The sequence below is a fragment of the Pleurodeles waltl genome, chromosome 6, assembly GCF_031143425.1.
Source record: "Pleurodeles waltl isolate 20211129_DDA chromosome 6, aPleWal1.hap1.20221129, whole genome shotgun sequence".
Classification (NCBI taxonomy): Eukaryota; Metazoa; Chordata; class Amphibia; order Caudata; family Salamandridae; genus Pleurodeles; species Pleurodeles waltl.
The window spans coordinates 227,935,131-227,951,998 of NC_090445.1; the positions used below are offsets into that span (position 1 = coordinate 227,935,131).

At 43.3% G+C, this 16,868-nt stretch overlaps 1 protein-coding gene across 1 annotated transcript in view; it reads right to left on the reverse strand.

Moving 5' to 3' along the window:
• FMNL1 (formin like 1) overlaps window positions 1–16,868 on the reverse strand; it is a 355,813-nt gene that overhangs the window by 92,523 nt on the left and 246,422 nt on the right. Inside the window, exons 11-13 of the mRNA XM_069237968.1 lie at window positions 14,511–14,621; window positions 13,714–13,863; window positions 5,835–5,936 (exon numbers count right to left, since the gene is read on the reverse strand). Of these exons, the coding sequence (XP_069094069.1) occupies window positions 5,835–5,936; window positions 13,714–13,863; window positions 14,511–14,621 (363 nt within the window). The remainder of the gene's footprint in view (window positions 1–5,834; window positions 5,937–13,713; window positions 13,864–14,510; window positions 14,622–16,868) is intronic.

A 16,868-nucleotide genomic window follows, 5' to 3' on the forward strand; every position in this document is an offset into this window, starting at 1 on the left:
TTCACTTGAAAAACTTCTCAATAAAGTAGACTGCCAAAACCTTGATGTTAAAAATTATCTCCTAAAAATGTCAATATATATTTGAACCCACTACCAAGCAGTTGCCCCAACTACACTAGAACTAGGGTTAGAACTGTAAATTAATCCCAGCCTTCTATAGCTAGGAAGTGGGCTTAGTTGAATATAGAAATTTAAAACAAGTCTGAATTTCGTATAGATATTTATTCAAGGTGTAAGTTTTAAGAGGAATATATTTTGGAGTATTGTGTTGTAATGTAGATCTATATAGTGCTTACTACACCTGGCAATGCATTGAATCACTTTGCAAGCAGGTAGCATGCTTGTCTATGGAACCTAGAGTTAGTGTCTGAGCTAGTAGTAAGTGCAGCAGTTACTCATATAATATGCAGCATTATTAGAGTTGGTATACTGATTAGTTGGATGCAATTTCAAATCTAAAGGATTGTAGTTGTTAATTGCTGTTATTCATGCACTCACTTTAGGTATGTAACAACTTGCATTTCCCGTTGTGTTCTGTGATTAAAGGGAATGGAGGTCATGCAGTATAGAATATGTATGATGTGATTGTTCTTTTATCCTAGTACAGTGCATTACCAGATGTCAGTAGTGTTGTTAGAGAATAGAGTTATGCGTATTTTGAGTCCTGCTTATTTAGGCAGGGTTTGTGAGTTTTGGGAGAAGAGCTCAATAAGATTAAAGGCCTCAACACGAGGCTGGCGGTCCAAGAACTGTTAGCCTCATGGTGACTGTGAAACCGCTGCAACTGTGGAGGCCCGATTACCACATTACAGCCCTGGCAGGGGGACCCGCTTGTGTGACTGCGGTCGGAGTTGTCCTCAGCTTTCCGCCAGCCTTTCCATGGCAGGGACCCCGCCATGGAAAGGCTGGTGGAAAGCAAGTCCCGGGGGCCCCCCAGCGCAGCACCATGGAATGAGCACTGTCTATGTGGTGCTGGGACCAATGCCGCCGCACAGATTCCACCTTGGTTTCTCTTGGTCAGCCGAGTGGAAACTTTGTAATGGGTCTGGTGGGGAGATCTCCAGCTTCGTGGCGGTCTCCTCACTGTAAGTCTGGTGGTCGGCTTGTCCGACCGCCAGACTTGTAATGAGGCCTTTCGTTTGGAAGGTCAAACAGTATAAGGCAGAAGGAGATATGGATTGGCATGGATTCAGTTAACGGGTATGAAATAAGCCTGTAATGCAAGTTGTGCATGTACTTCATAGTATAGTCAATTGGCATATTACAGATGTGGTAAAACAAGGGAGATGGTTGCCGGGTCTGGTCTGATTTTTGTGATAGATTTAAAAATGTATAGAGTACAACTGTCAACCCAGATGGGTATTCTGACACTAGGATTCAATTAAATGTAGCATTAAATTTAGATATGGAATGTAATAGTATGACGCCTTTTGGAAACACCAAAAAGCCCTACGTATTCTAAAGTCAGGTACAGAAGTGCTCATGGTATGAAATGTGGCTAGATATCTAAGTACTGTATGGATTACAAGAACAACATTTTGACTATTGATATTTAAAAACTATGCACTAGATCATCTCACACAGCTTGCTCTACTGTACAAAGCATATTTTATCTAACTATCCATGAATACAACTCTATTATATAGAGGAGGCCATTGATTAATATTTTAAAATATATTTTATGCTAATGTTTTTTTATATTAATCTTTTTATCATAATTATTTCGTGCAATAGTATTTGTGTTTGTATTGCTGTGTTTTTAAGGATTTTCTGATCCAAAATAAACCCATTGATTGGTAAAATCATAAATACATTTTATTTAATGGCAAAACATTGTTTATCAACAAAACCTAATTATTATTTTATTCCTGAAATCTTTTATTAACTTTGTTTAAATTTAATTATGAATGTAACATTAATCTTAATCTATTTGTTCTAGTGCTGTAGCTACTCTGCAACAAATTTGGGACAATATGCACTGACTATTGGCAACCTGTGTCCATTTCAGCATGCACCTATAATTTGACCTGCTATCAATGGACCTCAGGGTCCCATTGTACCTTGTTAGAAAGCCGTTCGTGGATAAATGAAGCGTTTTGTTGTCACTATCTGTCCTCTGGAGAACAGCAATTCCTTCCATAAAGACACACAATTGCAGGTCTAACATTATATAGTCTATTTAACTTGATCCTTTATTTCCTGTGAAGGTGGGGGTGCCTTCCACATCCAATCTAGTTTGCTTATTACATGGTCTTAGGGACTGGCTAATAGTCATTCCTATGATTTGTATTGGCAGTTAACTCAATTTTTTAACTGGAGGAAGGTCCAACCTGGGAACAATCAATGTTTTTACTGTCTTCCTCATTAAGTGAATTAGCAGTCCTCTTGAGTGAATACAATGCAATATTAAAATTGTCTGCAACTATAACAGGTCTGCTACCTGGGTTTCCTTCTATATTGACCAAAGACTGCAGATATGATGTTTCCCCAACTATTCAGATTATAGATGTTTATAATTAACAAAGAAGCCCCCTTTGGACTATGACATTCCAAAGCTAGGATATCTGCTGAGGTTTCATGCATTACCTTAATTCTAATATTAAGGGACATTTTTACCCATATGGCCAGGCCTCCTACAGGTCTACCCTGGGCATGTTTAACTGTGTTAAGGGTAAATGTTACAAAATCACATCTGTAGATTGCATTAGTGCACCCAGTTGCTTAGAACATACAAATATCAAATCCATCAACAAACTTGCCCCATTCAGGATCAGTGATCTTGGTTTTTAGACCCACCACATTCCATGAAAGCAGACTCCATTGGTTTGTTGGGATCAGCACTCTTTGGTGGCAAGTTGGAGCTTGGGGTAAACTTTTGAGAGAGTCAGACTTAGTCATTTATGGCCCCAGATGACACCTTGGAAGGCTGGGTTTTCTTATGAGTAATTGCCTGACTCATCATCAGACTTCCGGGTGATAGAAGATTATGTTTCAAACAGATCTTAGTGTTCAAAGGAGTTGAGTGGACACCCAAAGCCACCAGATCATTGAAAAGTTTTCAAGATCCTAGGACAAGTTTGAAGTGATCTAGCTGAGATTTTGAAGAGGAATGACAAATAGTCTTTAAAATGTCAAAGTTTATCAAAGGTCAATATCCCCTGATTTCCCTGACCCAATGAATAACCGTATTCATTAGGGACACATTGTCCTCACGAGATTCACAAGAAACTTAAGGAACCTTGTGCATAAATACAGAACATTAAGAAGCACTTGGTTCATTCAATTTTGTGTAGGATTTTTGTGACTTCGTTAGGGGGAGAGTTTGCTCTCTGGTGAAGTGCATGTTGTTTTGAGCAGTAAGTGGCAGTGCTGGTCCATGACTCTGGTTTATTAATGAACATTGCTGTACTGAGGTCACCCTCAGCTTATTGTCGCCAATACTATTGCTGCCCATGGATTGCCTACGCACTGACCACTGCCACCATTCCATATTAAGTTTAGCTATTTGTGTATTCTGACAAGGTTCATATCTATTCCCCGTGAAGGTAGCAATGTATCAGGGTTAACTATGCTAGCAGCTTTGATTTGTGAAGTCCTTACTGCAATATTGTTCCTTCTAGTTGTTCTTTGGATGTCCGATAGTGCAGTTAATTTAACAAAAGTCTCAACGAGTGCCTTATGTCTCACAATTTCCTCCTTGAGATCGTTCACCAGTTGTTTTCAGGTCATCGATTTTGGACATGTGAGTAATCTCTATATATGTGCTCTGATATTCCCTATTCTCTGTTTCTTTACTAATAGTGTTTTTGATGGGCCTGTCCTCAACCAGCAAAAGTTCAAACCTATTGGTGGTGGGTATTGAAATTGTTTGTGCAATCAGCTAGGTTATATCTGAAATTTCTGGTTGACAATGTGCTTGTGCTAATGTAACGATTCCCTAAATTGAGTTATTTGTTTGGTTCCCCCATAGTCTGTTGATTTTCAGCCTGGTTTTGGTAAAGAAATTTGCTAGGGCTTTTACTGACTTGGTAGTGCTTTGAGAGTTCAGTATTCTTTCCACCTCTTCAATCAGTTCATCAATCAGTTGACTTTGCAAGAGTAAACATTTGATCCGGGCCATTGATTTTTTGTCTTTCAGGAACACACTCCTGCTTTGCACTGAGATGGTGCAAAAAACATGGCGCTTACTTTGCAAACTCTTCAGCCTTCACAGCAAATAGGATTACGTGTGCCGGTTTCAGAACGGTCACATTTCTTCTTTAGAAGCTGACTATTTCAATTACAATGTCACCAGTTATTGACCAGTCTACAAGGTGTCGATAGGGGCTAAAGATATGGTATGAGTAGCCCAGACACGTAAATACAGGGAAGGCGAAAGACTCCAGGATGGGAATCAGCCAAGTTTCTGTACCACTCTCAGGTCCCAGTTATGTTTTATGGACATTTGTGGACATCAGGGACAGGGGATTGGTAGTGCGTAGCAGTCTTGATCCTGTTTGGCTTGCCAGTTGGCTTTAGCACTGTTGATAGTATGGAGTGCTCCTGGACAGAAATGAATGATTGGCTCTATCCTTATCGTGAAGTGTATGAATGAAGTAAATCTCAAATACTTTTAATTGGAACAAATAACAACAATAAAAATTTTGACTTTTTGAAGTCACACATAATCAGTTGTGATTCATGAATAAATTCTAAGCCTTGGAAAAGAGCCATAAACAGTGAAACATGTCAGCTGTGACTCCGGATGTTAGCCATACCAAAACAAATTGGAATGTGATATGCTGACTCAAAGTTCTGGTCCATTTCTTGAAGTTGTCTGTGACAAGGAGATACTAAAGGATTTTTAAGAGAAAAGATACTGGATCTGCTTCATCTTTGATATGACTTATCTGTTTGTGTGCCTCCATCAGTTTATGTTAAATTGACTAACACTCCAAAATGTCAACCGGAGGATGACTGGTACAGGGAGGCCTTGCACCACCGGGCTGGGAGCTCTGATTCCTAAGTCTATTTGTAGAACAGTTAAGGTATGGTGTCAATCTGTTTGATGGGTAGAGCAGAGCAAGAGGGGAGGATGAGCACTGTCTGCCCACACTCTTTGCCTCTTTGTTTTAGGCTAATTCTTCTTTTTAACATATACAGAGCCTCTGGTTGTATAATCTACAATTTCAAATGAGTAGTTTTCAAGGTAAATTGCAAGATTTTAGTTTTAGTTTAGTTTATCAAAACAATGTTTTTAACAAAAGAACTATACATAATTCCATATACAATTTCAAACAAAGGTTTCTTAATTTTACTTAATCATCTATCTAAGAAACTGAAAGAGCAAGTTAAGATATAACTTTAAAAATGTATCCCTTTTACACTAAGCTAGTAGTACAGATGGAGAAGGGAGGGGTCGAGTCCTATGCACGATTACCTTGGAAACATCTTTAATCAGTTTATGTGAGTCATTTCAAACTCAGGTTTGCAGAATACATTCCATTAGTCCATTATATCCTATGGAACTCGTAATACGGTGGGCGGGATATCCGTCACATTTGGGACAGATTAACCCACTCTGCCAAAGTTGTAATCAGGCCCTATGTCTCTTACATGGCATGGTTTATGTCCAATCTTTCTGCCTGTGCACTATACTGCCTGCAAGTGGCACATGTGTATTGCACTGTATGGCTAACAAAGGTAAACATCTAACACTGGGACCCCTGAATGCTGCATACAGGGATAATAATCACCCACACTGTTGTTAAATAGAAGTTGACTACATTATGCGCATATTTTAAGCAAATACAGATGTTGTACTTCACTTTTAGATCCAAACTTGCGCCTCTTACCTTCAACGTCTCCAGCTCCTTGCGGGCCTGGCTCAGCTGCTTCTCCAGCTCAGCTATTTTTGCCATGTATTCGTTGTCCGTCTCCTGCAAGCTCTCTGTTAACTGGAAAAAGCATAGCAACGCCAAATTAAAGTCTGGTAAAGAAGAGGGGTTTAGGTCCTGCCCTTCAGTGGAAACTGTTCTAGGACTGATGGTCAGGCAGAGAGTCTGCTTTCTGGCCCGCATAATGCTTGGAATCTTTGAAACTTTTCACACAGTGCTTTAGCAGCACCTGAGCAATGTGGTTTGAATGGGCAGTACTGCGTTGGCAGGTGCCCTTGGTATCTCAGCAGGGGCTGATCCTACGCTAAGGCGGAGGAGCGTTACCCCGCTGGATTTTCGACAAAGGACAAATAAAATGATAATAACGTACGATACGTTATTATCATTTTATTTTTCCTTGGAGTAAGGGGCGGGCTGGGCTGGAGGGAGGGTGTCGGAGGAGGGGTGTGTTCACTATAAAGTGCGCAGGTCTGTGCTGCCGGCCGTGTTGGTCCGGCCAAACAGACATGCGCTCTCTACATGTTCTCTACCCAGCTTCCACTCCCCGTCTGATCGGCGATGCAGGCTGCTCAGAGCAATCACAATGCTGCTGACAGCAGCCTCGTGATTGGCTGTGAGCCTGAGTGCACCTGGGAACAGGGCGAGGACTGAGGTGTTTCCCCTCGAAGGTAAGTGTTTTTTTTTATATATTTTTTTCAACCACTCTGTCCTGTCATTCCCCATCCCACCCCCCACCCCTGTTCAGTGTCAGTTTCCACAGTATCTCAGGAGGTTCCACCATCACGTGGTCTCTGTTTAGATTCTTTCAGAGCTCTATACTGTTTTAATGTGCTGCAGTTTAACATGTGTGTTTCGCTGCCGGGTTATTTCTTCAGGAGTATTTTTTGTGGAGCTGCACATACTGTTTACTAACAAATTGATGTATGTGACATTCTTTACCTGAGCTCTCACGTACTCCTGAACGATGCCTACAATTTCAATATAGCTGGAGCAGAACTGATGGAAATACAACCTCTACAAGAATTAGGTCATCATGGTTACTGAGGGTTTGCAGCAGTATCAACGAGTCCAGCATACCTTACTTAAACCTCAATTATTGAAGAGTGTTCAATATCTGTCAATGTCACTCACGGGTGTACTGTGTGACAGGTGTCAAAGGATACAACTACATTTTGAGCAGGTTTTAATATTGTTGGACAGTCCATGTGTTGCTTCCATTCTTGCACAAGGCATAGTAACTGAGACATAGAATAGCAGCCTGCTTCTTTACCCCCTCCAATCTATGTGCTTTTTTGGAAAATGCAAATGATGTTTCAGTAGTCAAGCTGCACAGCTATCAAGGCTTGGGTTAAATCCAATCTTTTAGTTTTCATGTAAAAGAGGATTTTTTGTACAGCACAGACAGCTGGCACTCGACACCTTTTTTTAAGAACTTTATATAGTTTTTGGTGGTACATAGGAAAGCACATGCCAGTCAACACTTACATCAGAGTTACAATACAATGCAGCTTGTAAGGATCCGAGGTCGAGGACGCAAATCCAGTGGACATAGGGAGAAGAAACAGCTAGTAAACCAGTCGTACACTAAAGAGGAGGTGGAGAGGACCTCGCCGGCACACACCCGGACTGTGCAACACCGCTGACATCACCTGAGCTTTCACCATGGGAGCCACTGTTATGCATAGAAAGGTCCCATATTTTCACAAATGTTCTCATAACGGACTATTGTTCAAGATGAATGGAGGAGTGGGCAACTGTTAGAAAGTGTAGTGGTGAATTTTGCAGCAAGCAGCATGTGGATTAAGGAAAAACCGACACCTTTTACCACTCCATCGATCTGGGGCAAAGAAAAGATGTCATGAAAGACGACATCCGACAACCTCTGACTGTCCCCTGAGAAGTGGTCATTACATGCTTGCCATCCGCAGGATACGAATGCGGATACACAAAACATTAGGATTTCAGTTTTAGTTCTGAACAAGCAGAGCAGGCTTTATTTCAGCCATCTGTGTATTTATTTGGGGCAATGGTTATGCCTAAAATGAATGCAAAGCAGCGAGAAGGCTGCTTTTCATTACTTAGCGCTAAGGGGATGTTACATGGGCAGTACATGGGCGTTCCCATGCAACCACCCATGCCTTTTGACAGTAGACAAGGTTTTGCACCAAAAGTTAACGCCATGTGAAAGCAGGCATTGAAAGGAGACATGTTTTCATTTCTCCTTTCTTTTCCGACTTTGCATGCATGCTGCACTGTGCAGCACACATAAAACTAGGAAAAGTTTTATAAAGTGCATCTACGCATAGTATTTTGTCCTGGAAGATTACCCTTCCAGTACAAAACCTATGCTAGACTCACGCACATACCTAGCACTATGGCACTAAGTAGTGTGCGTGGCGCATGGCAGCTGAAATCAGCACCGGTGCTAGGGAGAGAGGAGGAGAGAGACATATTTCTGTAAAGATGGGGCTGCCCTGCTCTCTTCTTCTCACGCAATGCAGCACAGATTTTTTGGCTGCTGAGCTGTACTGCGTGTGAATGTTGCAAATCTGGGCCTAGAGGTGGTCTGAGATGTTTGTAGATTCAGTTTTATAGACAAACACTAGATCTAGTGTGTGGATGATAAAGTTAGCTGGGTCATTAGTTGATTGAAACCCAGACCCAGTAGTGATTCAAATAATTCTATTATTGGTTTTATGTTCCAAGCAAGTCCCTTTAATATGCGGTGTGCCACACAGATACAGTAGCAAATTATGGCATGCGGTGTGAACTGTACGCCAGGGATAATGAAACTCTTCCTGATTTCGTATATTGATGCTGCTGACAACGTTGTCTTCCATCAGTTCCATCTTTTGAATGGTCATCAGAGTCAGGCTACTGTAGGAAGGTAGCCTCTTTCTAGCCTTGTTATCCCCACTTTTGACCTGTTTGTGAGTATATGTCAGGGTGTTTTCACTGTCTCACTGGGATCCTGCTAGCCAGGGCCCAGTGCTCATAGTGAAAACCCTATGTTGTCAGTGTGTTTGTTATGTGTCACTGGGATTCTGCTAGCCAGGACCCCAGTGCTCATAAGTTTGTGGCCTGTATGTGTTCCCTGTGTGATGCCTGTCTCACTGAGGCTCTGCTAACCAGAACCTCAGTGGTTATACTCTCTCTGCTTTCCAAATTTGTCACTAACAGGCTAGTGACTACATTTACCAATTCACATTGGCATACTGGTACACCCATATAATTCCCTTGTATATGGTACTGGGGTACCCAGGGTATTGGGGTTCCAGGAGATCCCTATGGGCTGCAGCATTCCTTTTGCCACCCATAGGGAGCTCTGAAAATTCTTACACAGGCCTGCCACTGCAGCCTGCATGAAATAACGTCCACGTTATTTCACAGCCATTTACCACTGCACATAAGTAACTTATAAGTTACCTATATGTCTAACCTTCACCTGGTGAAGGTTGGGTGCAAATGTACTTAGTGTGTGGGCACCCTGGCACTAGCCAAGGTGCCCCCACATCGTTCAGGGCAAATTCCCCGGACTTTGTGAGTGCGGGGACACCATTACATGCGTGCACTATACATAGGTCACTACCTATGTATAGCGTTACAATGGTAACTCCGAACATGGCCATGTAACATGTCTAAGATCATGGAATTGTCCCCCCAATACCATTCTGGTATTGAGGGGACAATTCCATGATACCCCGGGTCTCTAGCACAGAACCCGGGTACTGCCAAACTGCCTTTCCGGGGTCTCCACTGCAGCTGCTGCTGCTGCCAACCCCTCAGACAGGTTTCTGCCCTCCTGGGGTCCAGGCAGCCCTGGCCCAGGAAGGCAGAAGAAAGGATTTCCTCTGAGAGAGGGTGTTACACCCTCTCCCTTTGGAAATAGGGGTGAAGGGCTGGGGAGGAGTAGCCTCCCCCAGCCTCTGGAAATGCTTTGATGGGCACAGATGGTGCCCATCTCTGCATAAGCCAGTCTACACCGGTTCAGGGATCCCCCATCCCTGCTCTGGCGTGAAACTAGACAAAGGAAAGAGGAGTGACCACTCCCCTGACCAGTACCTTCCAGGGGAGGTGCCCAGAGCTCCTCCAGTGTGTCCCAGACCTCTGGCATCTTGGAAACAGAGGTGTTGGGGCACACTGGACTGCTCTGAGTGGCCAGTGCCAGCAGGTGACGTCAGAGGCTCCTTCTGATAGGCTCTTACCTCTCTTGGTAGCCAATCCTCCTAACTTGGTAGCCAAACCTCCTTTTCTGGCTATTTAGGGTCTTTGCTTTGTGGAATTCTTTAGATAACAAATGTAAGAGCTCACCAGAGTTCCTCTGCATCTCCCTCTTCACCTTCTACCAAAGGCTTGACAGCTGACTGCTGACTGCTCCAGGACGCCTGCAAAACCGCAACAAAGTAGCAAGACGCCTACCAGCATCATTGTAGCGCCTAATCCTGCCGGCTTTCTCGACTGCTTCCAGGTGGTGCATGCTCTGGGGGTAGCCTGCCTTCACCCTGCACCAGCAGCTCTGAAGAAATCTCCAGTGGGTCGACGGAATCTTCCCCCTGCTAAAGCAGGCACCAAAAGACTGCATCACTGGTCCTCTGGGTCCCCTCTCATCCTGACGAGCGTGGTCCCTGGAACACAGCAACTCTGTCCAAGTGACTCCCACAGTCCAGTGACTCTTCAGTCCAAGTTTGGTGGAGATAAGTCCTTGCCTCCCCACGCTAGACTGCAAAGCTGTGTACCGCGTGATTTGCAGCTGCTCCGGCTCCTGTGCACTCTTCCAGGATTTCCTTCATGCACAGCCTAGCCTGTATCCTCAGCACTCCGTCCTGCAGTGCACAACCTTCTGAGTTGTCCTCCGACATCGTGGGACCCCTTTTGTGACTTCGCGTGGACTCCGGTTCATTCTTCTTCTAAGTGCCTGTTGGGGTACTTCTGAGGGTGCTGCCTGCTTCTGTGAGGGCTCTCTAAGTTGCTGAGCGCCCCCTCTGTCTCCTCCTCCAAAAGGCGACATCCTGGTCCTTCCTGGTCCTCAGCAGCACCCAAAAACCTCCACCGCGACCCTTGCAGCTAGCAAGGCTTGTTTGCAGTCTTTCTGCGTGGGAACACCTCTGCAAGCTTCATCGCGACGTGGGATATCCGTCTTCCAAAGGAGAAGTTACTAGTCCTCTTCTTTCTTGCAGAACTCCAAGCTTCTTCCAACCAGAGGCAGCTTCCTTGCACCTTCATCCGGGGTTTCCTGGGCTCCTGCCCTCCCTGGACACTGTCGCAACTACTGGACTTGGTCCCCTTGTCTTACAGGTACTCAGGTAGGGAAATCTGTTGTCAGTGCACTGCTGGTGTGTGTTCTTCCTGCAGAATTCCCCTATCACGACTATTGTGCTCTCTGGGGGTAGTAGGTGCACTTTGCTCCTACTTTTCAGGGTCTTGGGGTGGGGTATTTTTCTAACCCTCACTGTTTTCTTACAGTCCCAGCGACCCTCTACAAGCTCACATAGGTCTGGGGTCCGTTTGTGGTTCGCATTCCACTTTTGGAGTATATGGTTTGTGTTGCCCCTATACCTATGCTTGCCTATTGCAACCTATTGTAATTCTACACTGTTTGCATTACTTTTCTTGCTCTTACTTATCTAATTTTGGTTTGTGTACATATAACTTGTGTATAGTACTTACCTTCTTACTGAGGGTACTCACTGAGATACTTTTGGCATATTGTCATAAAAATAAAGTACCTTTATTTTTAGTAACTCTGTGTATTGTGTTTTCTTCTGATATTGTGCATATGATGTAAGTGGAGCTTTGTATGTCTCCTAGTTCAGCCTAAGCTGCTTTGCCATAGCTACATTATATCAGTCTAAGCAGCTAGAAACACCTCTTCTACACTAATAATGGATAACTGGACCTGGCACAAGGTGTAAGTACCTTTGGTACCCACTACAAGCCAGGCCAGCCTCCTACAGCTACCCTCACATGGCAGCTCATAGGGCCCCAGATTCTCTCACTGGTGAAACGTGACAATTGTCTCTTGAATCCTTCTAACACATGCCCACTGCTGAATATTAAGCAAACGATTACACTAAGGATGCCATAGCTTTACTCAAAGCTATTTAAGACAGATCAGCCAAGATTATTTTAGCTATCAAAATTCGACCTTCTAATAGATCTTTGTACAAGCCAGAATTAGCCAAGTAAGAGTAACACAGATCAACAAGAGAGTCCTCTTCCTATTCTGGCCTTGCATGCTCAACTCCTGAGTATTTTTCCAAATGCCCTAACTTTGCCTGCCCTCAAAATAACCTACGTTCAATGTCACACTCAAATTGGAGATTCCCAGGTAGCAAAAATCAAAACTTGGACTGAAAGACCTGGCAGCCTCTGGGTCAATGGTGTAAAAACGGCTAATCTGCTTTGAGAGAGTACTGCCTTGGTTAATGTGGCTTTTATCTTGTTTATTTTTGGTAATACTGTAATTTCTTGTTTTAACCTTTTGTATATTTTATTTGTGCTGGATGAATTTGCCATTCAATCTATCTGTCTGTCTTTCGTCTTTCTGTTGAAACCTCCGAGTAGTCAGATTGTCTTTGATAGTAATTGTAACGATAAGGTAGTTCCGCGTCTCATTCACGAATGTGTATTCATGGTGATTGGCCGGTAAACCATTACTATGAAGAATGAACTATTTGGAGAAGGAAGCAGCTATCCAGTCAAAGGATAAATAATGCACATCGATATTTCTGAGCAAGGCAGCCCTGAAAAGAACACTAGGGTAGCACCACCCTTGTATTCTCTGTTCTCTGTTCTTGATTGTGTATGCTGGTGGAAGGATGCTGTTGATTCAATCATTCCTCTGAAAGAAGTGTCTAGCCATAGAATCCCATATAATCCTCTGGCAGGCAGAGAGTGCAGTGGTGTCTTTCTATGGCTGTCTGGGTGGAGGCTAATTCTTTCAGTAGCAAGGCGAGTGAATCTGGCCTAAGAAGCCTTCGCATAAACCCTAGAGCCTGGTTGCTTACTCTGTTACCAGCTGTGCTCCCTGCGTTGCCTGATGGGCAATGCAGAAATCCCCCTCTCCCAACAGAGGTGTTTACATCTCATGACTAATGCCAGAGTTGTATTTTTTCCAGAATTATGTGGTGAGGGGTGGCCACGTTTTGAGTCCATTTTGTGTGTCATATTCAGTACCCTGCCTAGCCTACTCACCCTTGGGAAATCAGACTCATATATGCATGGAATACACATACCCGGTGGCTTGCCAAGCCTGGGAAAGACCAGATCATTGGTTGTGTGTCGCAGTAGATATTGCGCTGGCATGCAGGTGGGCAGTAAAATACTTAGGGAGGCAATGCAAAGCCAGACCCAAGTTTGCATGTGGTACAGGCAATTGCAGAAAACATCTGGAATCCAACTGACCACTTATTTGTGGCACCATAACAAGGGCATACTGTGATATTCTGATGCATTATAGAGGACCTGTCAAGGATATAGTTATCTTGAGTTAGGGTGATCAGAGGGAATACTGGCCTCTGCTGCTTATTAACCCATGTATTTATTGTGAACTACCCCACAGACTTCCTCTTACTACACTTTCGTGAAATGAACAGAGGAAGTAAATCTAATTTTATCCTCAGAGTTCTAAAAGTTTCACTCTGTCCTCCATGTACCATTTACCACTCCTAGAGTTTGGCAGCATTGCCTCAATGAGAGGCACTGCCACAATGAATATGGGGCAATGATGTGAAGCAAGCATGTAAGATTCACTGTAACATGCCTAGCAAATAGTGATTGTTTACCTGCTCATACTCCTTGAAACAGGTGGATGTTGGGTCTGAGCTCTTCCACATACCTGCGCTATTTGCTCCTGTAAGTCCTCCATGTGTTCCAGCATGGCGTTCTTCGTCTCAGTATCCTCCAGCAGTGTGCCGACATCGAAGATGTTATCCAGATAGGCCTGAATCTGCACCAGTAGTTTGTCACTTTCTGTGTTCTTCAGTTTCTGAAGAAAATAAAAAAAATAAAAAGCAGAAGTTATGCTACCTTAAGACTAAATTTTGAATTACATGATTAATTCATGAGTAAGGTTCCAAGACTGATCGTGACTGGCCTAGTTTAAAACATGTTATGTAAAGCTGTAGGCGATAACTGAACTCAACTCAGACAGCTACATCCAATACAGAAACGTTATAAAAACAAACCTTTTAAGAAAACCTTTGCTTAAGGTTTGTTCCAGACTCCATGACCAACAAATGTCAAAAATAGGAACCAACCTTCCTAATGTGAATATACCTAGGGTGACCACCTCACTCCAGCTCATTACACACCATGTCTGCAGTCATTAACATTTTCTGTACAGGTCACTGATTTCAGGTGTGTTAGTCTAAATAGTTTAATGAAAGCAAAACAAGATCCCAGACCACCCACAATGCAGTAGGCAACCACACAAATGTTCAGGACTGGAACCACTGTCCACAATGACCTGGAGGGAGGTTATCACCATAACTCTAGTGGCCTGGGTATTAGACCTTTTAAAGTGTGTTCCATATGTATTAATGATGCAAGATGGCAAGTTGCCCTTTAAATAGATAAATATGAAATCCTCCTTGTGTGAACTCAACGAAACAACATACATTTCTCTTATCTCACCTCAAGGTACTCGTCTAGCCCCAGGTAGGTGAACTCATACTGCAGAAACACTCGAAAGTTCATATTCTCCACTGAATGCACCACAATGTTGATAAACTGCATGCAAGCCACCTGCATGGGAGAAGCAAATTAGTTACACCAAAATATAACACATGAGCATTCAATATGGACACCCAAGACCTTTCAAAGTATAAGAAAATTCCACCATGAAGCACGCATTTTCGGGAAAGCCTACAAAAATCTGAACTGCCTCCCAACAAAGATACGCATGGCTGCTTCCTTCAATTTGTTTAAGATAGGCCTTAAAAAACAGATAGTGGCTTACCTGCTGGCTTTAAGCAAGCTGATGCCATGCATTGAAGACCAGCCTGACCTACTCATGACTGCAATCACTTTAGAGCAGATATGTTCTAAAACATGGGTAAAGTGGGCAAATGCCCAGGGTCGCCAACTTCCAAGGGACCACCCAGTAAAGTTAGAAATTCTGCTCTAATTGTAATACGGATGTGCATAAAAAGTATTTTTTAATTTGATATATGGGCATGCGCTCTTAAAAGAACCTGTACATGCATGCCCAGTCACCCCAATCTACCCTCTCAGCCAGTTGGTGGCAATGAAGTTAAACACAATCTTTCTGTCTCATGTCTCTCTCCCTACTTCGCCTCAACTCTTCCGCATCACCCTCCTGTCTTTACCTTTCTCACATCTGCGTATCAACTTTACCCTCTATAATACAGCTATCTACTTCACCTATGTCTAACCTACGTCTTTCAATACAACTCTCGTATCCTCTCTTTCATGACATTATCACTCTCTCAACCACTTTCTGGATCTATCTTTATATTGCTACCTCTCTGCCCCATGTCTGTACCTCACCCTCCCTTTACATCTCTTTCTTCACTAACTCCACATGCCTGTGTACCTTAGGCCATTTTACTCTATCTCAACTCTCTCTACCTCATATTCCTCTACCTAATCTCTATCTCTCTCAATACATGTCCCTCAACTTCTCTGTCACAACCTTAACTCTCTTTACTCCATCTGTCCCTCTTTATTACCCCTTACACATCTTAATTTGAATTTACTTCCATATTCATTTGCTAACTCACCTCTTCACCTCCCCTCCCAAACTTTCTACTTGTTTCCTCTATCTCAACTTTTTCACTATCTCTCTTTCTCAATTTTTTCTTTATCATTATCTTGTCTCTGCACTTCATTTTCTTTTCAACGCTACCTCGCTCTTTCCTACAATGCTCTCCCATGCTTTGTGAAAACTTCTCCTTTCTTTCTCTACCTCTTCTCAGTCCCTCTAAACCACCCCTTTCGCACTACACTTCACCTGTCTATCTAAACTTCTACCGTCACTATCTCTCATTTTCTCTGTGCCTCACTGATCTCTTTACCTGACCTGTCTTTGTGTACCCCTTCTCATTTTGCCCCTCTCTTTAACTTCTTCCTCTAGATGTGTCTCACTACTTCTCCTCTTTGCCTCTATATCGCTCTGCCTCTACCTCTTTCTAGCTTCTTCATCTTTTTACCTTACCAATATCTCCCTGAAGGGAACTGGGTTCTGGTTGCAGTACCCCTCTTTCCCCCACCCCACCTTTTGCCTGGTTTTAGATGCAACTTTGACAGATGTGCACTGGGTTCCTGCTAATCAGGTCCCCAGTGCCAGTGTTCCTTCCCTAAAACAAAACACCTGGTCACTTGATCCCCAAGTGACCAGGCCCTTCAGCCCACTGTAAGTCCCTAGTAAATGGTACCTCTGGTACCTAGGGCACGGGGACTGAAGAGGGCCCCTCAGGGCTGCATTACAACTTGTGCCACTCTGAAGGACCCAGCAGTAACCTTATGCAGACTGCCATTACAGGCTGCATGACATGGTGCTCCCAAAATTGAAAACATAACATTGCACACAACCTGTGTGCTTTTTCCGCTAAACACTGCATGCAATATATATGTCACCCCTCTAGCAGGCCTTACAGCCCTAAGACAAGATGCATTATATTACATGTGAGGGCATATCTGCATTAGCAGATATGCCCCTGCTATGTCTTTGTTGATTCTCAGACATAGTAAGTGCACAGGAAAGCCATTTTAAATGCATGTGCTGGACACTGGTCATTCTGAGTTTCCTAGCTACATGATGGCTTCTCTAGGTCCTGGGATGTTTGGTATCAAGCATCTCAGAATAATAAGCCCACACTGATTCCAGTGATGGATTTATTAATAAATGCACACAGCATGGGCGGTAAAATTAGTTAAATTAGGAGGAGTGCCCACTTCATGCCAGTCCCACCCCTGAGGTGCAACAGCTGAAGTGGACACTACTTTTTAAAATCCTCCATCTTGTTTGGA